The sequence below is a fragment of the Anopheles darlingi genome, chromosome X (assembly GCF_943734745.1).
Source record: "Anopheles darlingi chromosome X, idAnoDarlMG_H_01, whole genome shotgun sequence".
Taxonomy (NCBI): domain Eukaryota; kingdom Metazoa; phylum Arthropoda; class Insecta; order Diptera; family Culicidae; genus Anopheles; species Anopheles darlingi.
In genome coordinates, this window is record NC_064873.1 from 490,001 (window position 1) to 510,000 (window position 20,000).

At 48.1% G+C, this 20,000-nt stretch overlaps 5 protein-coding genes across 18 annotated transcripts in view; 4 read left to right on the forward strand and 1 right to left on the reverse strand.

The window, feature by feature from the left end:
• Positions 1 to 1,947, forward strand: part of LOC125949306 (protein single-minded-like) — an 8,196-nt gene extending 6,249 nt beyond the window's left edge. For all 3 annotated transcript variants that reach the window (XM_049676246.1, XM_049676256.1, XM_049676236.1), the window contains exon 6: positions 1 to 1,947. This exon is cut by the window's left edge and continues 672 nt beyond it. In XM_049676246.1, the coding sequence (XP_049532203.1) occupies positions 1 to 1,399 (1,399 nt within the window). In that variant the 3' untranslated portion in view covers positions 1,400 to 1,947.
• A 1,055-nt stretch (positions 1,948 to 3,002) lies between these two features.
• On the forward strand, positions 3,003 to 6,939 carry LOC125949946 (5-demethoxyubiquinone hydroxylase, mitochondrial). Its single transcript, XM_049677460.1, has 3 exons — positions 3,003 to 3,386; positions 3,478 to 3,929; positions 5,909 to 6,939. Exons 1-2 carry the CDS (start codon positions 3,242 to 3,244, stop codon positions 3,906 to 3,908), a joined length of 576 nt encoding a protein of 191 aa, XP_049533417.1. The 5' UTR covers positions 3,003 to 3,241; the 3' UTR covers positions 3,909 to 3,929; positions 5,909 to 6,939.
• On the reverse strand, positions 4,020 to 9,649 carry LOC125949670 (protein shifted). 4 transcript variants are annotated; one of them, XM_049676952.1, is made up of 8 exons: positions 9,634 to 9,649; positions 8,673 to 9,078; positions 8,087 to 8,566; positions 7,592 to 7,735; positions 4,873 to 5,073; positions 4,692 to 4,787; positions 4,390 to 4,593; positions 4,020 to 4,288 (listed from the first exon to the last, which is right to left on the reverse strand). In XM_049676952.1, the coding sequence occupies exons 3-8, from the start codon at positions 8,526 to 8,528 to the stop codon at positions 4,164 to 4,166; spliced, it is 1,212 nt and encodes a 403-aa protein (XP_049532909.1). In that variant the 5' UTR covers positions 8,529 to 8,566; positions 8,673 to 9,078; positions 9,634 to 9,649; the 3' UTR covers positions 4,020 to 4,163. The 4 variants fall into 4 exon arrangements, with proteins under 4 accessions (XP_049532909.1, XP_049532900.1, XP_049532892.1 ...); XM_049676943.1 differs by lacking the exon at positions 9,634 to 9,649 and having other exon boundaries at positions 7,553 to 7,735; positions 8,087 to 8,562; XM_049676935.1 differs by lacking the exon at positions 9,634 to 9,649 and having other exon boundaries at positions 7,553 to 7,735.
• A 113-nt stretch (positions 9,650 to 9,762) lies between these two features.
• LOC125949317 (uncharacterized) lies at positions 9,763 to 16,175 on the forward strand. Of its 7 annotated transcripts, none has more exons than XM_049676277.1 (5): positions 9,763 to 10,279; positions 10,899 to 14,036; positions 14,108 to 14,221; positions 15,074 to 15,146; positions 15,254 to 15,581. In XM_049676277.1, the coding sequence occupies exons 1-5, from the start codon at positions 10,115 to 10,117 to the stop codon at positions 15,292 to 15,294; spliced, it is 3,531 nt and encodes a 1,176-aa protein (XP_049532234.1). In that variant the 5' UTR covers positions 9,763 to 10,114; the 3' UTR covers positions 15,295 to 15,581. The 7 variants fall into 7 exon arrangements, 6 of the variants coding, with proteins under 6 accessions (XP_049532234.1, XP_049532243.1, XP_049532267.1 ...); XM_049676286.1 differs by having other exon boundaries at positions 9,764 to 10,279; positions 15,449 to 15,606; XR_007468660.1 differs by having other exon boundaries at positions 9,769 to 10,279; positions 14,905 to 15,146; positions 15,449 to 15,495.
• A 428-nt stretch (positions 16,176 to 16,603) lies between these two features.
• Positions 16,604 to 20,000, forward strand: part of LOC125949159 (zinc finger SWIM domain-containing protein 8 homolog) — a 12,219-nt gene continuing 8,822 nt past the window's right edge. The window contains exon 1 of one of the 3 annotated variants that reach the window (XM_049675920.1): positions 16,604 to 16,908. The gene's annotated coding sequence lies outside the window, so the exon portion shown is untranslated. The other 2 variants (XM_049675945.1, XM_049675937.1) reach the window with 2 other exon arrangements.

Below are 20,000 nucleotides of genomic sequence, written 5' to 3' on the forward strand. Positions count from 1 at the left end.
TCTCGTTGTCACGCAGCCACAGCATGAGCAGATACCGTCGGGTCTATCCTGCCACGAGGACTACGAGCTGCAGCTGCAGCACCACTACGGTGGGGCACACCAAGCGACGGCAACCGACGGGAGCGATCCGTCTGCCTCCGGCTACTGCATGAACCTGGGCGGCCATCATCAGATGCATCAGCTTGGTGGTGGTGGTGGTGGTGGGACGACGGCTGAAACCGGTGATACGGCCTTCCTGGAGCCGTACTACGAGCAGTTTTACGGTGGTTACGATTCGCGCCAGGATCCGCTCGGTCTGCGACCATTCTCGGCCAGCTCGAACAGCTGCAGCAGCTCGGAGGGCGACGGTTCGCTCGGACCACCGGTTCACCAGCATCCGCACCACCACTCGCATCACCACCACCATCAGCAACAACAGCAGCAGCAACAACCGCCCAGCTACGGTACTATTGTCGGTGGGCGCTGCTCACAGCCGCTGCAGTCGTCGCTGCTGTCCGGCGACTACGGTGAGCTACTCGAAAGCGATGGTGATCACTTTAGCTCGCCCAATGATGCCCACCACCACCACCACCATCATCATCATCATCAGCAGCAACAGCAGCAGCAGCAGCACCAGCAGCAACAGCAGCCACAACAACATCAGCAACATCTGCATAGTCTGCAGCACAGCAATGGCGGTTCTACGGTTCGAGGCGCCTACCTTTACGCCGAGACGGTCGGAACCGATGGCCTTGATGGTGGCCCTGCCACCGTCACCTGCACCGGTACTTCATCCTCCTCCTCCTCTTCCTCCTCCTCCTCTGCTTCCTCTTCCTGTTCCTCTTCGCGCTTCGACACCTCGGTGCTGGGTCAGCATCAGTTGCCCCGGTTGCTTCCTGGTACCGAACCGGATCCGGCCGGATCTTGCGGTGCCCTTGCACCGGGCGATCCGGGACCACCGGGTGACGTTAAGGAGCGAACCGGTGGCCACCAGCTGGATGCGGGTGAACGCGTGGATGGTAATCCTGGCGCCGATGGCGCTGATGGCGGGATTGCTAATGAGAGCATCATCAACAACAACAACAACAACGCGCAGCACTGCAATGGTGGCCTGAATCATCCCCACAATAACAACAATAATAATAATAATAACAACAACAACAACAACAACAACAACCACGGTAAAATTAGCAACAATATGAATAACGGTGGCAAGGGCTACATCCACGCCGATGCTGGCAGCGCGGTGCAACAACAGCAGCAGCAGCAGCAGCAGCAGCACTTCGGGGCGACCACGGCCTACGGTCCACACTACACCAGCGTAATCGTCGAGTCGTCCTCGTCCTCGGTTACCTCGGTCACGACGCCGCCCGCTGGCTCGCTCGGCCCGACGAGTGACTTTGTTCCTCGCTGTACGTAGACATTCGGCCCGGAGCACTTCAATCAACACAGCAGCAGCAGCAGTAGCAGCAGGACAAGCCCCCTCCCCACTAGCCGTTGTAGTGCTCTGGGTTTTAGGGTTTTCATCGACAAGCATTATCGGCATTCCGGCGAGTAAGGAGCAAGAATGGAGCGAAGTTGGCCAAAAAAAAAAGAAAGAAAACAAGAAGAAAAAAAAAGCCCACATACACACACACACACGGGCGCCGCGCCCGTCCACCCACAGGATTAGCTGGACGAACCAAACTCGAGGGCGTAGTATTAGGAATTGGCAGCTTATTGCCACCGATTAGCATAACATTAGGTTATTGTGTGGCGCCCTCGCCCATACGCGTCTTGTGACACCGAATCCGCTCGCGACACAAATCGAACGAGCTCGTTAATTAATCGGAGACGGTTGGCGGCTGCGGTTGGAGTTGGAGACTGGATTGCCGTTCGAGGTTTCATTTATTACAGTTCGATGTTTTATTGCGAAGATAGGAGGGTCGGAAGCGTTCTCACGCCTTCCTACCCTATCGCTCGCGCTACGAGACGGCGGGGTGCCGGGGGGGGGGGGGGGGGAAACACGATACTTCTGCACCCGTAGTTAAGCACTTACGGACGATATGCTGGTAATGGATACTGCACTGTTTATCTTAGTTCTATTGTTTTTAAGCTAATTGCTTCGGCTAAATTGAGCACTTTGCTGCTTCTTAAATCGAGCTTATGGTTCTTTGAAAACTCACGCCTCGTGGGTTGCATTTGAGGCTGAAATCGGAGACAATATCAAGGTTTTTAAGGGTTTTTGTGCTGGGCGATGGCTCGATATAGATCCATGCTGTCTAAACGTTCCAGCCAGCTACAATTCAACTGTTTCATCTAGTATGCCGGTAATGCAAGGCTGCAGGTGCAGGCTTGGTTTTGTCCCTTCGGAACACCTATGCGAGACACGATTAACACTTCCGGACTTCCATGTTATTTGTATTTTACTATCACACACCAAAATACCAGTTAATGCATTACAATTAGTTGATATATAACGTATTTTTTTAAAATAAAATTAGTATTGCTTATTTATACAGAAAAACATGTTTCACGGGCTTTCTACCACCTTGTATCACGGTAGTGGCGAGCAAGAAAATGAGCTCTGTTCTTTCCAGGCGATTGTACGATCTAAGAGGTAAAAGTAAGTATTATATGCCAACGGAAATGGAGAGTAATTTTCCTGGCACAGGCCCTGAAGACGATTATGTTCGATGCTCTTTAACGTATGCGCCGTTGTTTTCTTATTGTGACCACCACGGTGCACCCTACACTCCCGCTGTACATTCGGAGTTGCTATAAACCGTTATAGCACCAGCGGACGCTAGGGTTAAAATAAATTAATAAACCAATTTAATAATGTGCTTGGAGTGTTTTTTTTACAAAATCACTATTTTTACAAACAGCCAAAATAAAAAATTATCTCGCACATCGATGCAATTCAATCATCGCGCATCGCGCAAAATTCGTCAATGTCGCCAAATTATGGTGAAGAAATATTGAGGAGCTCTTTAAGGGTTAAAAAAATGCTAGTCTGATGTTTTGTTATGAAATCGCTCGGAACCCAAAAGTCACGTTGTGAAATCACGTCACTAAAGCCGCACGGCATTCGAAGGACTCTACCGCCGACACATTCCGGATCTTGTTCAATTACGAAGTAAAACTGCCGCTGCTCTCCGGTGAAATCTATTGGGGAATTGAAGTGTAGTGGCTGCCACTTTTTATCAACTGTGTGTTGTCGTTGTTTGCTGGGGTCCCACGGATTATTCGCTCACAAAGGTATTCAGCAGCAAGGCAAACGATGCTCCATATTACCCGACAACTACATACGGGCCAGCGAATGCAGGCGCAGCGCTGTTCGAAGCTGATCGATAGCGTTCTGCGGGTGGATCATGCAGGTGAAGTCGGAGCAAATCAAATCTACCGTGGGCAGATGGCGGTTCTTGGTAAGTGGGGACCGAGCGGTTGCCACCACTACCTTCTATAAATCGAGGCAAAACCCTCCTGTGTGATCAATGGATTCTTTGCACTTCGCAGGGCACACCAAAGCAGGCAAAACCATTCAGCACATGTGGGAACAGGAGAAAGTACACAAGGAGGAATTCGATCGGCTGCTGTACAAGTATCGGGCAAGACCGACCGCCCTGCTGCCGTTCTGGAACGTGGCAGGTTTCGCGCTCGGTGCTGGAACGGCGCTGCTCGGCGAGAAAGCGGCGATGGCGTGCACGGTGGCCGTCGAGTCGGTCATAGTGGAACACTACAACGACCAGCTGCGCAAGCTGATGGACGATCCGACCTTTGTCGACAAGGAGCTGCTCGCGACGATACGACGGTTCCGGGACGAGGAACAGGAACATCACGACACGGGTCTTGAGCACGGTGCAGAGCAGGCCCCCTTCTATCAAGCCCTTACCGACGTGATCAAATTTGGCTGCCGCACCGCGATTAAGATAGCAGAACGGGTCTAGATTCGCGTGTCGCGTCAACGCGTAAGTACGGCTACCCGCCGATCCCATTCACCTCCATTGTCGCTCCCCCTTCTTTCCTCGGTAAATCAGAATGCCCTTGCGCCCAACACGACTTGTTCGTAACTGTTTTACTTTATTATCACTGTTTTGCACCATCTACATCAAGAAAAGAAAAGACGGAAAAGAGAGAGAGAGAGAGAAACATAGATGGAGGGAGGAAGAGAGATCCACAATCGCTGGCTGACTGGCTGCATTTTAGATCTTTGGAAGTTTGGTGCCGATGGTAAGGTCGGTGGTGAAGCTACTCGCCGATGTAGTGATGTTGACCATCGTACTGCTCTTGCTCCTTCGGCCACCGGCAATGCGTTGCTTCTTCTCACCTGCAAGTGTAATAGAGCGGGCAAAATGACTTTGCTGGGTTTTTTTTGCATCCCAGCATCAATTGGGATCAATTGGGAAATCTCATTGGCAAGACACCTACGCTGATTGCACAGTCGGCCGTACCAGCCCTTATCACACTGGCATGTGTGATTGCGCTGGCAGATGCCGTGTTTGCACGGTCTCTTGCAGGCCGAACGCTGGCGGCGCCCAATCTGACAGTGATCCCCACTAAGTCCGGGCTTGCAGCGGCACTTGTTCACCCCACGGCACTTTCCATCGTGCAAACACGGTATGACACACTTGGCTGCAGAACAGATAAGCGAAAAGAAAGCGATGCACAAGACGGAGAATAATATGTAACATAGCGGGTTTTCGATTGCCCGTCGTTAACTACACACTCACAGAACTCGCAGTGTAGCCCGTAGTATCCTTTGGTGCACTCGCATTTGTCCTTCTGCACACATTTGCCACCGTTCAGACACTTTTCTGCGCAAATTCCTGGAATAAGAAAGTGAACCGTCTAGCTAAGTGACGAGCTAAATGTCGAAATCCGGCATGTCGGATAAAGGGTTTAATGGCTCACCTCCTTCACAGTGCCGACCCTGGTAGCCGGGGGGGCAGGAACAGGTGCCAGGTGCGGTACAGTTCCCGCCGTTCATGCACTGCGGATAGCAGAGCGCCGTTTGGCAGTATTGTCCCATGTAACCCTCCGGGCATTGGCAGATCTTGTCCTCGTTGCATACCCCCTTGTTGGCGCATTTCTGGTCACACTCCGGATCTGGGCCTTTGGTTTCAGTTTGCACGGGCGAGCGGCACCATTGGTTAAATCCGGATTTTCGTGGAGGAGATTTGCAGATTTTTTTGGTTTTCAAGTTTTGTATCAGGACGAACACACGCGTTGGCGTGTGTATGTATTTGGGTGTGTGACAGGTACAGATGAGGTTGTAGGTTGTAGGATGGTTGGTTTGTTGGTTGGTTGGTTGGTTTTTGGTGTGGTGTGTGTTTGTTTGGTTGTTTGTTTGTTTTGCGTTCGTTTCGTTCCGATCAGTTCCAATTCCGGAGAGTAAAACAAAACGAAGAAGAAAGGGAAAACATTGGCATAACATCTGGCAAATTGAACATATTGTAACAATAGTTGCACCACTACAATGCTCTGGCATCCACTCTTATTTGTTAGGCAATAATCAAAAAGGCAAAACAAAACAGCAAAAAAACTAAGCCAAGCACTTATCCCACTGATGCAGTGTTGTTATCAACCCGCTCTTCCATTCTATCTATTCTAAAGCTCGCATACAGGAAGCTTATACTAATCGAAGTTATTTAGGATAAAGTAGTTTGGTTTCTGTGCAATCAAAACCAATCAGTCCAAAACAACAAACACAAGTAATATTAGCAAATACGAATAGGGAAGACCGGCTTACCGTAGGTACTGTGCGATAGTGTTCTTGCGCTCTAATCACCCTTTTTGGGAGGGGGCGCATTACAACTGTGCGCCCGGTCGATTTATTCTCTTGCTTATTTTTGCGTGCAGGAGAAAAGAAGGAGGTAGGCAATGGCAACTAAATTGCAGTATTTCTTATTCATGTATTTTTCTGATGTTGTGTTTTTTGTCTTTTTAGATTTTCATCGAAGCACGAAATCGGAAAATCGAAAGCGACAGATAGGAGGAGTCAGGGCATCATTTCCTTCGAGCAAGTCGGCACCTTTGTTTTTGATTTTTGTTTGTAGTGTTTTTTTTCTTTTTTGTATAGGAAATAGACAAAATTTGGAAAAGAAAAATTTAGTTTCATCTTCTGCAGCCAAAATGTGAGAGAAAACGGACAGAAAGATAATGAAAGAGAGAGAGAGAGAGAGAGAGAGAGAGAGAAAGAGAGAGAGAGAGAAAGAGAGAGCGAAATAAAGAAGAAGAAGCGAAAGAAATAAAAATAGAGAAAGCAAATGAAGTTCATTGATCAATTGTAGGTAGTAGATCCAAGACGGATTGGCGCCTGGTATAGCTAGATGGTTTGATAGCGAACTGTGCAACAAACTGCAGCGAATGAGTTCTTCAATGTAATCTTGGATGAAGAATCGTCTGATGGACTCGAGTATAGGATGCTGTCCTATAGGTGTGTGTAGTAGCAATGATAGCATGCGGCCAAACTACGCGACCCGCACTAAACAGTTAGTGGTTCTAGTCGCCCGTATTACTTAATACATGTCCCAGACCCAGGTACGCTTAAACTGGTGATGGCAGGCCACGCTCGTTAGCGAGCAGTTACTACAACTTGCAACGCTTTGCGCGAAAACACCATCACATGACAGAAGAAACGAACGATAACATGCAGTCTGTGTGTGTGTTCGCATATGCACCGGTGGGATTAGCATTAAGTTTATGCAAAGCATTTGGTAGGCGGTAAAGCAGCAAGGGAAAGGATCATTCGACTAGGTAGAATATGTTTACGTGATATACGAATCAAGCGAAAGAAGATGTTTAGGACGCGTAGCGAGGGCCAGCAGAAGAGGAAAAGGGTTCTTGAGCGTTGTTGACGATGTCGCGTTAAGGCACGACCCGATGTTGCTGCAGAAATCGGAATCTTAGAAGGAGCATATGCGTAAACTCCTTCTACCAGAAAACATGAATGAAATTGAAAATGAAATCCAGAGTTCTAAAGGCTATGATCAAAAGAATGTATATATATATGTGTGTGTGTGTTTTCTGTGAAAATTAGTCGTTGAATGTGTTTTAACAACAGACAAACAGGCATAGCTTGACATGTCCTGCTCGGATGCATCATAGCATAAGCGATTGCTGCGAGTTGACCGAAAGAATCATTAAGAGAGCTAATATACCACGGAGTGTTGTGGCTAGTAGGCATCTTCCTTTTTAGCAATTCCAAAATTCTAAAAAAATTCGCATTTTTTATCAAAAAAGATGTGTGTGCGTGTATGGTGTTATGATTTCCTTTTTGTTTGAGGATAACGCTTGGGATAGGACGTGGAATGGGGGGGGGGGATACCAACCACAAATCTGGAAGCGGACGGGAGTGAAAGCGAAAAGAGGATTTAAGGAAGTAAATGGAACGAGAAGTTGGGAACAGGATGATAGGGTAGAACGAGAAGGTAAGGGGAATTGTGATGAAGGGTTTGCCGGCCAGGTGGTGAAGGAAGGAACAATAGGAAGAGAAAGGAAGTGAGCAAGAGAATGAAAGAGATAGGTAAGAAAGAAATAGAAAGAAGAGGAGAGAGTAGCAAAAATACAAACAAAAAAAGGCATACGCTACCTTGCGAGGATGTTAGAGTAGAAGTTCTTTCATACACACCTCTATGTGCACATTCCTTACGCAGTTTGATACGCAGTGGCGTCCCGGGGAGCGGTTTGCCCTTCCGGCTCTGTATCAGGAGTCCAATGCTGAACATTGCGACGCCTGACACATTACCGGAGCATGGCAGGGTCACACTGAACTCTAAACACAGATTGAGACACCAGAGAGGGGGATGATTCGTGTGAAGGTGTGTGTGCTTGTGTGTGGGTGTATGTGTGTGGGTGTATGTATGCGGGCGCGCATGTGTGTTTGTGTGCGTGTTGAGTTGTGAGGTGTACTCTGCGCGGCGGAGCGGCCAGCGAACCACCCCAGCTTTCATCGTCGTCATTTTTGGCCCTCCCCTCCCTCGCTACCCACTTTCACCGGTCCTAGTCGGCCCCCCACCTCCCACACCCACAGGTGGCCACACTAGTTTCACAGTCACATCAATCGCCCGCTCGTTCCCTCGTTCTCGCCCCGCACGCACGCACGCACGCACGCATTAGCACTTACCCTTGGCGTTCTTCGGTACGCGACCTGTCGTCTTGATCGAAATGGTCGGCGCCTTAAGGATGTTCTCGTCGACCGACATCAACCGATCGAAGTTGTAGTAGTACTTCTTCGAACCCGCCTTCCAGGTGAAGTTGACGCAGCTCACCTCGGACGGTATCATCGGCAGGTACTGGCTGAAGTTGGGATCTCGAATGTGCGGTGACACGCGACCGTTGTCGATGGCGTAAATCTTCATCGCTACTCCGCTGAAGATCTTCACCTGTTGCTCGTCGATCCACAGCGAGAGATCGTCATCGTACTGGTCCTGGTATGCGTAGTAGTACTCCTGGCGCCCCTGAACCGGCCGCACCGGGACCAGCGTCAGCGGTAGCACCACCATCGCCACCAGTAGCATCAGCAGCCGACCACTGCCGCAACCGTTGCCTTCCTTACCACCCATCATAGCAGCGCGTGCAGCGTATGTGTTCCGTAGGTTTCTACCTGAAAGAATTGGGGGAGGGGGCGTGTGCGTGTTGCAGTTGAAAACGGGAAACTCGAATCAGTGCGAAACTGACACTGCGGACAACATGACTTTGCACGCACTTACCAGCAACCCACCGTTCAACACCTTGGTATCGTTTCTTCCGCACGCGACGACACACACAAACACACTACTCACGCACCCTTACCCTTAAGAGTGTTGGCGGGCCGCTTAGCCGCCGCACTTGATCGTGCGATCGGTTATGTGCTCCCCTGCGATCCTCTCCTTCTTCGTTTCGAATAAAGCAATAGAACTCACGCACACCGCGAGGGTGGAAAGGTCGATGGAAAACGCAACTGATCAGGGTCAGCTTCTTGCGGCGGGTTGATGATAAACGTTGCTAGTACGAACGCATTTTCTTCAGCTTCCAGCGATCTGTATGCTCTATAGTGCGTCTGCTATAGTAGTGGTGACACAATTATAGTCCCGTCGTCGATGAACTGTCCGTTTTCCTTTGTCGTCTACGCATCAGCTGGCAATGAAAACAAACGCATCATCGTAAATTATGGTTTGCGATAGTTTTAGTTGACCTAAAATTAAATCAATGAAAACATACATTGACCCATTAAAGGTAAATTGTAGTGGGATCAAGGTCTGTTGCCGGCTTTTAAATGCCAGGCGATCCCTCATGGTCTTAACAGCAGAGCAGCCTTTGCCTGAAAGCATGCGCCCCAATCTAAATTGTCCAACAGGACTAGTATATTGGAATATTGTTCTATTAGTTTAAAATTTACGTTCTTAGAGCACCGAATACACCCTTATTTCGGTGGTTGCAAGATGCATTTTCTTATCCTTTAAAAAGTTATTCGAAAAACAAATGATACCTGATTCATTTCATCAAGTAAAGTTTTGCTTGTGTTCATTAAAACATTGTTTTCTTTTCAAATTCAATTTCTCCGCTTCTCGCATTAGTTTGTTCTTTAGTTGAGCATAAAAAGTGCGCGCGATAGAGAAGGAAACAATTCACTTGAACAGACCAACACACGAAGAAAGATACATAGCCAGAGAGAAGTGCAAACCCACACACCAATAGCAGATTTTTTGGCAAAACGGTAGATCTGTTTTTCTCTTTCTTTCACAGGACCGAAACTTTAACTCAACTGCACGATTTTTGCTGATTTGCTCGAATTTTGCAAAACAAGAAAATTTAATTAAGGAGGGTTAGAAGAGTGGTTTTAGTTAAGGAGGAAGAGAAGGGCAACATTATATATTTAGTTATAATTTTAGAAGTTGTGCACTCTCCGCCCTCTACTTTGTAATTAATTTACCTAATTGGTTTAGTGGGCAGCAGGTTTGACCTTTGACAGTTGTTGGCAACCCTGGCAATATTTGACAGGTCGAACAGCGTCTGGTCCTTTTTTCTCTGCTTTCCGAAGCCGCCGGATCATTGCTTTGAGCGCTCGTACGAAAAAGTGTCTTTTCTACATTGTTCTTTGTAATAATTGATACATCGTCATAACCGCATCTTGCATTGGTTTTGTTGTGCGAAAACCTACTGTAAAGATATCATGGAAAGTTCAGAATCAGAAGACGATCAGACGAAGCACGGAAGTAATGGTGTAACGCCAGATGCCGCCACGGAAGATATTGACGCTATGGATGTTGAGACGCCGGAAGCATGTGAGTATCTCGATCCGGTAGGGATCCGGCTCGGACCAAAGCAACCCAAAAAGGTGAGTCATCACACGGTATATATTGTGGTACCCCGGTCTTGGAAACATTTTTGTTCGTACTCTCAGCGTACCTTGGGTGACGCCCTCACCCGGTAGCGGCGGTTGACAAAGCCATAACCTCTGTTTTGTTGATGGCAAACGGGCCCGCCAACCGTTGGCTGTTGGGACATGCTTTTCAGCCTTACATAAAAGAGGTTAAGGTTTCTAACGGTTTTGTTGATGGCAAACGGGCCCGCCAACCGTTGGCTGTTGGGACATGCTTTTCAGCCTTACATAAAAGAGGTTAAGGTTTCTAACGGTTTTGTTGATGGCAAACGGGCCCGCCAACCGTTGGCTGTTGGGACATGCTTTTCAGCCTTACATAAAAGAGGTTAAGGTTTCTAACGGTTTTGTTGATGGCAAACGGGCCCGCCAACCGTTGGCAGTTGGGACATGCTTTTCAGTCTTACATAAAAGAGGTTAAGGTTTCTAACGGTCGTTTCCAGACTAGGGCGTAACCCAGGGTACGCCAAAGGGTGTATTTCCTGCCAGCATAGTACTTTCGGAGCCGATATGAATATTCTGCATAGTAAATGACTTCCCGCTTTTCTTTTTTCTTTTTCGCTGCGATAAAAACCAGTCGTCGGAGAACGAAGACGTTATTGTATGCATTTCGGACTCTGATTCCGAGCCCTCGACGCCCGAAGACGAATTTTCGACATCCGACCAAGTAGAAGGCGAAGAAGAAATTGAGGCAGAATCGACACCGGAGTCCGAGACCTCGACGCCCGAAGACGAATTTTCGACATCCGACCAAGTAGAAGGCGAAGAAGAAATTGAGGCAGAATCGACACCGGAGTCCGAGACCTCGACGCCCGAAGACGAATTCTCGGAATCCGACCAAGTAGAAGGCGAAGAAGAAATTGAGGCAGAATCGACACCGGAGTCCGAGACCTCGACGCCCGAAGACGAATTCTCGAAATCCGACCAAGTAGAAGGCGCAGAAGAAAATAAGGCAGAATCGACACCGGCGTCTGAGTCCGAGACCTCGAAGGCCAAAGGCGAATTCTCGAAATCTGGAAAAAATCTGGTAAATCGTTCACTAGCTAATCTGGTGGACCCCACCGATTCCTATCGTTTTCTGTTGCCTCTACCACCGTTGATTCGGAGAGACAGAGTTACTAACACTCCAATGGCGAACAACAAAACGCTCAATCTACCACTTCCTCCATTGACGTTGGCGAATCGGATTCCGTTGCCGGTAGTGCATTCGGAAGTAGATTCTCCGGAAGAACAGCCTTTAGAAAAAAAACCTCATCATATTTTCGAAATTTCGGATGACGACGATCTGAGCAAACCGGCAACTTTGGACGGGTTGAGTTTCGATCTAACTGGCGACGACAGTGATGAAGAGTCCAACTCATTTTTGGTAGACAAAAATACAGACAATTTGCAATCCGGGGTTGCCAGTGAGCAAGTAGCAGCCCCCAATGAAAATGATGAATCCATGAGCGAGCCGCTGATTGAGGGTAATGTAGGCGCGGTAGAATCTCAGCTACCTCGTCAATCCGACAAACCAACCGGGAACAATGATAATGCATCGCAATCCATGACCAACAGTGAGCAATTAGCAGCTCCAAACGAGGACGATGAATCAATGAGCGAGCCAATTATCGAGGCTAGTGTAACCGGAGCCGAATGCCAGCTACCTTGCCGCCAGTCCGACAAGCCCACAGGGAACAATCACGATGCATCGCAGCTAGTGAGCGATATACTTGTGCCTTCCGGTGAGGGTGCTTCAACATCATTGACAGGAAACCAGCGTCACTCTCAGCCAACAAATACCAGCGTTAGTCTTTTTCGCCCAGCACCGCTTATCCATCCGTACATCAGCACTCTGTTTAGGCGAACTGCGCCTGGGCTTCCTAACTTCCGCGTAAATCAAACTCATTATCTCGACAGAATTTTGTCCGCAGTCTTTCCAAATGACCATAATGAGCCGGTTTACACTAGAGTCCCCGGTGGTTTTGAATACACGCGGCTTCTCCAACTCTTCTCGAGAAAAAAGAAAACCAAACGGATTCAAAGTGCGTCAAACCGTAGAGATATGATGCTAAAGTCCCCGTTCTATGAAGGGCGGACCCGTTACGGAGGAGCGTCCGCGGTCCGAAGCAATTCGGACAATCAACTTTTCCAGCGGCCATTGACAACTCGCCAAGACGCTCTACCGACCAATGCTGGCCAGAGTCAGCTATTGACTCCGTTGATGTCATCAACTTCTACGAGTCCGTCAACCGACGGAACGGATAAGTGGCGCCAGTTAACCTACCCGAGTAGCTACGATCGCCCAACTTGGTATGATTCCAAGAATAGAATGACACGCGGTCGTGTGCCGATGACGGAATTGGTCATACCCAATGTCGTCCAGCTGTTGCAGTACAAGCGGCAGTTGCTAACGAAGGATACGTCGGGCAGATCCGAAGAACATCAAAATCCCAATGCTGTTGCCGGCAAAACCAACTCACCACCGCCTCCCGACATAGCGAGTGAAGTTGGAAAACGTGATCAGCAAATAACGAAGATAAAACCGGCTATAACACGGACACGCCCAAGCACTACCACTAATGCTAGCGACCTATTTACACCCGCGCCACGCCACGAGCTCCCGAACGTAGCATTGCAGGGGCTGACTTCGTTGCCGAAGCTGGATCTACCACCGGAGTTCTGTTTTGGACCGGGCTCCTCACAACCAGCCTGGAAAACGTTGAGCTCAATGAATCAGCCGGCCAGAGACAATATGCAGCAGCATACTGTGTGTATGTACCCGATACCCGTGATTCCTGATGGCGAAGCGCCTTCATCCGAGACATTTCAGTTTAGTCAACCCGAGAACTTGGGAAGCTGGGCAACCGAGGAGACTTATTCAAGCATTTCAGATCCGCCAACTGCGTTCGATTTTGTGGCACCTGTTCCTATGGACATCAGTAGCGTTTCTGGAATCGTGGAAACTAATGCACAGCCTGATTCAGACCTTTCAATTAATTTGCCCTCGTTCGCCCAGCTATCGAGAACAGCGACCGGCACATGGGAATGCCCAACCTGCATGGTATTCAATGCACAAAGCTTCAATCGCTGCGCTGCATGCGAGTGTCCACAACCCGGAACATCGACAATGGAATCTATCCAGCCGTCCGCGGCTGCCCCTGCCCCTGCCGTCGATTTCAAAACACTCGTTAGCACACAGGCCGCCAACGGTTGGGAGTGTCAGGAGTGCTTTGTGCGTAATGCAGCAAAGGAGCAGCACTGCGTTTGCTGTGGCGCTAAACCAAAAGTATTGACGGCCAGTCAGCCGGCTCCTCTGGCAGTGATGAATCAGAGTCAGCCTGCTGCTAAAATTATGCCAGCGGCATCTGATCATTTTAAGGCGCTCGTGCACCTCCAAAAATCAGACAAATGGGAATGTTCGACGTGCCTAACGCGCAACGATATTGCGTCGATGAGATGTGCTTGTTGTGAGCAGCCGAAACCGTCCACTTCAAATCAACCGGTAATGAATCAACTTACGTTTGGTAACTTCCCGGCAGACAATCTAACGCCGCAGCAAACAAATTTCGGCAACACCAGCGCAATGCAGACAGTCGGAGCAGTACCCGACAATACAACATCAACAGTGACTTCTGCGGCCAGCAGCGAGCAGTTGCTGCAACCAAAACCACTGTTCGATAACAACAGCATCAACGCTAACCAAATGAGGACTAGTTTGCCTTCCTTTGCCACGGTATGTTGCCCACTGCTACTAATACGCAGAAGCGTGCTTCTTACTCTCATTTACCATTTCTCATGTTTTAGATGAAAGGTGCACAGAAGTACGAAGGTGTCAAACCGGTCGCGATCTCGGCACCCGCCATACCCAACGTAGAAACAGGACCTTCTAAATCCCGTTCAAAGTCCATCGCTGCCACGGTATGCAACTTGTTGCATTAATTTCTAGCACATCTTCACCTCCTTGACTAATTTTCCAATTGTTTGAATGTTATGTTGATGTGAGTGTTTGTGTACGAGTGAAATCAACGCATTGCAATTGACGCATTGCAACTTCTTACCAAGTTGAAAGAAGCATGATTTGGTTTGGTTGATCATTGTTTAATTTTGTTTATCGTCCTTATCTGAATCTCCGTAGATGTCCTATTAACTTGGTAATGGCCCATTTCCTTAGATTTTCCTTATTAACCTTTTAATTAACATTATTGTAAATGGTATGGTTTGTATGTAAATCGCAATGGGTTTCTCTTGTGTCATACAGAGCTACCAGTAATAGTTATGATGGGATTCAGGTTCAATGTATTATAACTCATTTAATTTGTAAATGTTTCTGCAAAAGTGAACTGTAAATGCTGTTTGTTAAGTATACATGCAACGTATAACAGCTTTGCTTTCGATAAAGCTATCTCATTTGGTCCTGGGAATATGGTTTGATAATTTGGCTACGTCTCTTGTCTATGGTATACTCATACACGGGAATTCCTCTGTTTCGCTGGATATTTTAATAATTAGTGGTGCCTAAATCACTCTTGGGAATATGGATTTTTAAAACAGGTGTATACTTGGCATACATCTAAATTCATCTATTTCGCGGTATATTGCAGTTTTTGGTTTACACATGCACATAATTCCACAGTAACGCAATGCAGGCACTAGTTTTTACATAAGTGACCGTCGATGACGCGTTTGTACGATCCGTATTCCTTTATAATTAACCAAGGATCTTCTGAAAAGTCTATACTATACGAAGAAGCTACCGCAACGAATGATCAGTGTGTAATTTACAGGGTGTTTCGATTGCACCAGTCTTTTAGCTCGGTGATCCCAGGATCCAGAATCCTTCCGTGTAAGTATGTGATAAAGTGGCGACATGCCTAGATAAAAGAAAACCAACGAAATTCTTCGCTCTTCTCACTGCGTTTCTATTCCGAAATTGCGTATTCCGCTTCGCAGTATTTCCGAAGCACGAACGAAAGCATGATGTGCCAACCTAACTACAATGCTCTTAAGCACACCGTACAGTATCGATTAACACTATCAGGCAGAAATGCGATTGCGACACCGCTTCCCATTTTTCCATTTTGTGTGCTTGTTGGTTATTATGAGGTGGAATGTCTTTTAACCATTTTCATTCATGTTCGTTCCTAGGCTGTCGGAGTAACAACAAGAAGTAAGACGTTGCTTAAAAGGAAAAGCGACACACAGGATGAAAGGCAGCAAACGGTGCCATTTTTAGGACGACGATCCCGGCGCGGCAATTTGATATGGACTAGAAGCGAAGCGGATCAGAAGGCTGGTGCCAAACGTAACCCTAATCCGCCGACTAAGCACGACGATGAAGAGGAGAAACCGTAATAGGTTTTACATTATTTTCCACATATTATTTTCCACACATTATTTACGTTTAGAGTTATAATCGAAATCAAAAGAGAACTGTGTTACTGCGAGGAAAGAAACAACAGATGGTAGAAGATGAGGCGATAGGGAGAGAGGGTCCCAGCCGATGCGGACTAGAAGCGATGCGGATCAGAAGGCTGGTGCCAAACGTAACCCCAATCCGTCGACTGAGCACGACGATGAAGAGGAGAAACCGTAATAGGTTTTACATTATTCTTATTTTAACATTATTTTCCACACATTATTTACGTTTAGAGATCTAATCGAAATCAAAAGAGAACTGTGTTACTGCGAGGAAAGAAACAACAGATGGTAGAAGATGAGGCGATAGGGAGAGAGGGTCCCAGCAAGTAATGAGAAATGACGAGTAATCAGAAACGTGAAATGAAATATTAAATGAATTCCTTTTGTTCATGTATTGTTCAATTAAATTGAATAAAACATATTTTTTTGCGGCCATTGGCCAGCACTCAGCAAATGTTTGAGAAATAACAGCCGTCGCATGCAAAATTTAGGTGAGCGAAAAGTGTGAGCGAAACTGAAAAGTGTGAGCGAAATTGAAAAAGTGTGAGCGAAAATCCTACTCCAGCCGGCTTCAATTTTTAAATCAGCCCAGGGGCCAAATGTTTAAAATGTAAATTAAACTATTAGGAAGGGGGGGAGAGGGAACAAAAAAACTTCTTAAAATCTCTGGTTGTACCCACGAACTCACAAAAATTGAACAGCTTAATAAGCCTCCTTTCTAAAAGGTTATTAAGGCGTTTATTAAGAAGTTTTTGTTTGCGGGGATTGTTATGCATGTGTATGGATGCATGTATGTATGAATGTGTGTGTGTGTGTGTGTGTGTGTGTGTGTGTGTGTGTGTGGATGAAGACCGCAACCACCAGCATCGTCTAGGCGCGGATCCCAACCAGAAAGCGAACCACAAAAGGACATTGCTGGAACCCGTGCTTACAAAGAAGGCCTTCTTGCTTGCTTGCTTGCTTGCTTGCTTGCTTGCTAGGTGACGTACGTTGTGACACGGGCCCTTTTGCGTGTAGTATCGTGTGTTCCTCGGCTCGACGGGTCAAACAACAGAGCATCGACAAGCGAGGTAGCGAGTAGCCCAGCATTGAACCTTCACCCCATCTCGCCAACTTTCAACACAAAGCCAGGACGTGGAGGACAGGACGACAGGAACAACGTCGCCGAAGGGGTCATTCCGGAAGAGGTGAGTCAGTCAAATAACTCGTTTAGACCACAGCACCCGCGGGGGCCGTGCATACATCGGCGACTCACGCTCCCTCTAAGGGTGGATGTGTGTATGTGTGTATATGTGCTTGTGTGCACTAGGAGGACATTTCATGGAGTGCCCTGCTGACTCGGCGGACCGCAGCTAGCATAGTGACACGGTGGTAATATGAAGAAGCAGACGCTGTTCGTGTGAAACGGTCTGGCTGCGACGGCTGGATTTGTCATACAAGATGGCCGCGAATGCGGAGAAAGGAGAAGAAGCAAGAAGATGGCTGTGATGACGGCTTGAGACGACATCGTGGCTCAGCAAAGAGAAAGGAGGAGAAGGAGGAAGAGAGGTGCGGGACGGGTTAAGAAGAGCGGCCGTTGAGCGTGTGTGCACCCACACGCCGCGGCCGCATGCAGAAGAGAAAGAGCTTCATCATCACGAGGGCTCAGGCGAGTGAGTAAATGAGAGAGGGCGAGAGAGTGAGAAGGAATGGGGAAGGAGTTTTGATGGTCAGTTTCCTACCACCACGAACGAGATATGATAAAGGGGAAAGGTGAGGGGATTAAGCCGTGTCGGAAAGTGTGCGTGTGCCCCTCCCACCCCGAGAGTCCTTCCTTGTCTCTTACTTTAAATATATTTGTGTATGGACCCTCAGGTACTCATGAGGAATTCCAGGTGGCAATATTGTTCTACAAGCGTGATCCCTCCGGTGTCCCCACACGCATTTTCGGTTGCACCCGCCTATGGTGAGGGGGGGGGGGGTGTAATGCCATGCTGATGCTGATGTTTGTTGTGAAACTTTTTTCGTCGAAGACGACGACATATCATACATAATGTGCATCTCCTGCACTGTTGTCTACACGGCTGCTGGTAAACAGCTGCTTCTGCTGAGTGTTTTGTGCTTGTCTCTTCATCCCAATACAAATCATCCTCTCTTTCTCTTTCGTGCTCTCCCTCTCTCTCTCTCTTTTGTTTTCTCTCTACATCCTACGACATCATCCTAACATACATGCTACCAAGCCGTTTTTTTCGGCAACGGCACCACGGGACCTTACTACAAACACAGGCCTAGAACGCCGACGGTACGGTGATCTGATGAAGCGAGTGGTAACCTAGCCGAGAAAGCGAACAGGTCCGGACTATCGGTCCGACAGGACTTTAGCGAGTCCAAGTCCAGAGGCGACTCGATTTGGCGGCGGTAATTCAGAGCGTTCGGCCACCATATACACCTTCAACCTCACCTCGCGACTGTGCTCTAGTGGCCGTAAACGGCGTCGCAGTCGAGAACCTTTTTACGGTTATGCTGGAGAACCTAACGGTCGTTGGAGCTGTCGGATGGACGGTTCCATTAAAATGGCACTACATTTGCGAAGACGAGTGGGACATTTGTTCGACGAGGGTGCGATGACCCGAGGGGATGCACGAGCCACACTCCTGATTTGATGACGCGGTTGGAGAGAGATATAATGAAAGAAAGAAAAAAAAGAGAGAGAGAGAGAGAGAGACCGAGCTGCGAGATGCTGCGAGGCTGAGATTTCCGGCAGCATCGAAGGAATCTCCAGCGGCCGTCTTCCAGGAAAACAAAGGGACACGAGTATTCTCTCGTACGTCTCGTGCATGTCTCTGTATGATTTGTAGCTGTGGCCGTGTCCGGCTTGGCGCGAGCACTGCACCTCTTAGGCCATGTCATGTGCCAACAACCTGTTTCCATGTGTTCGCCAAATACTGCTGGTGCAGCAGCAGGCAGCAACTGAAGCACGCACAATCCTGGGACTGCGGAATAAAACGAACGACAACGAACCAACCGGCTTGGGCCGATCGTGTCGTTTCTTGATCTGTTTGATGGTTTTCGGTGTTGTTGCTTTGCTTAAGTTTGACTTTGCTCACGTTTGACCGGCTGCACCGTGGAGTTTGTACGGTATGTGGCCTTCAGAATACTCCTGGTTGGGATTACCAGCCCTAGCACCAGCAGCATGCCATCAGCCGCCAGGTATAGCGTGCACAGGTGATGGGAACCACAAAGAACCATACGGTCCATACGGTGCTCACACACATGCAACACATGCACATTGCAACGGCTACACAAATCCAAGATCAAATCTTCTTGGTGTGTTGTCTTCTTCATGCGCCCGTTTTCTTTCCTTCCCTTGAGACAGAGAGACAGAGAAAGAGAGAATATATCTGGGCGAAGAGAGGTCTCTGATGCTGTTAGAAATGGCCGCAGCAAATACGGCCGAGTACAGTTGGTCGGAGGGACCCTATAGAAGCACCTAAGCACACTCGGTTGTAATACAATTGGCAGCAGCAAACGCAGAACACGCGGAGGAAGTAGAGGATCGCGTGAGAGAGCGAGGGGAGAGGCACCTCCATACGATATCTCGCTCGTCCTTCTCTGTCCGCAAATTCCCACCTGCGAGCGTATGGAAGAGATGCGGATGCTGTGGACATTGATGGACACGATCGTAAAAGCATAAACCGCAGCACAAGAAACCTTCAAACGATAGTGACTGCCGCAGATCTCTCTCTCTCTCTCTCTCTCTCTCTCTCTCTCTCTCTCTCTCTCTCTTTCTATCTGTCTCTCGCTCTGGTTCTCTTTTCTGTTATGCTGAACGCGAGAGAGAGTATTCGTGCGTCCGTGCGTGCGTGCGTACGTGCGCGCGTGTGTGTTTTGTTAAAGGCAAACAGTGGATCAGCATTTCGAGAATTGTTTTAGCAATCTAATCGCACGAGGAGCAGAGTGCATCAGGAGGGCTGCGGGTATGTCGTGAAGTTCGTTATCGTCCGTTCCGTACGTCGAAAAGGTGTCTGTTGTAAGTGTGTGCGTGTGTGTGTGTGGCACAGACGCACAGACGCTCCGACATAGCACGCATGTACGTTGCCCATCGTTCGCACGGGCGGCCACGCACCAAGAGCACTATAAGAGAAAGATAAAGAAAGAGAGAAAAAGAGAGAAAAAGAGAGAGAGAGAGAGAGAGAGAGAGAGAAAAAAAAATTAAAAAAGGAAGAGATATGAGCACTGAGCGATCATCGCACACCTGTATGCCATATATGAGCATGAAATAAGAGTGAAGATAAAGTGC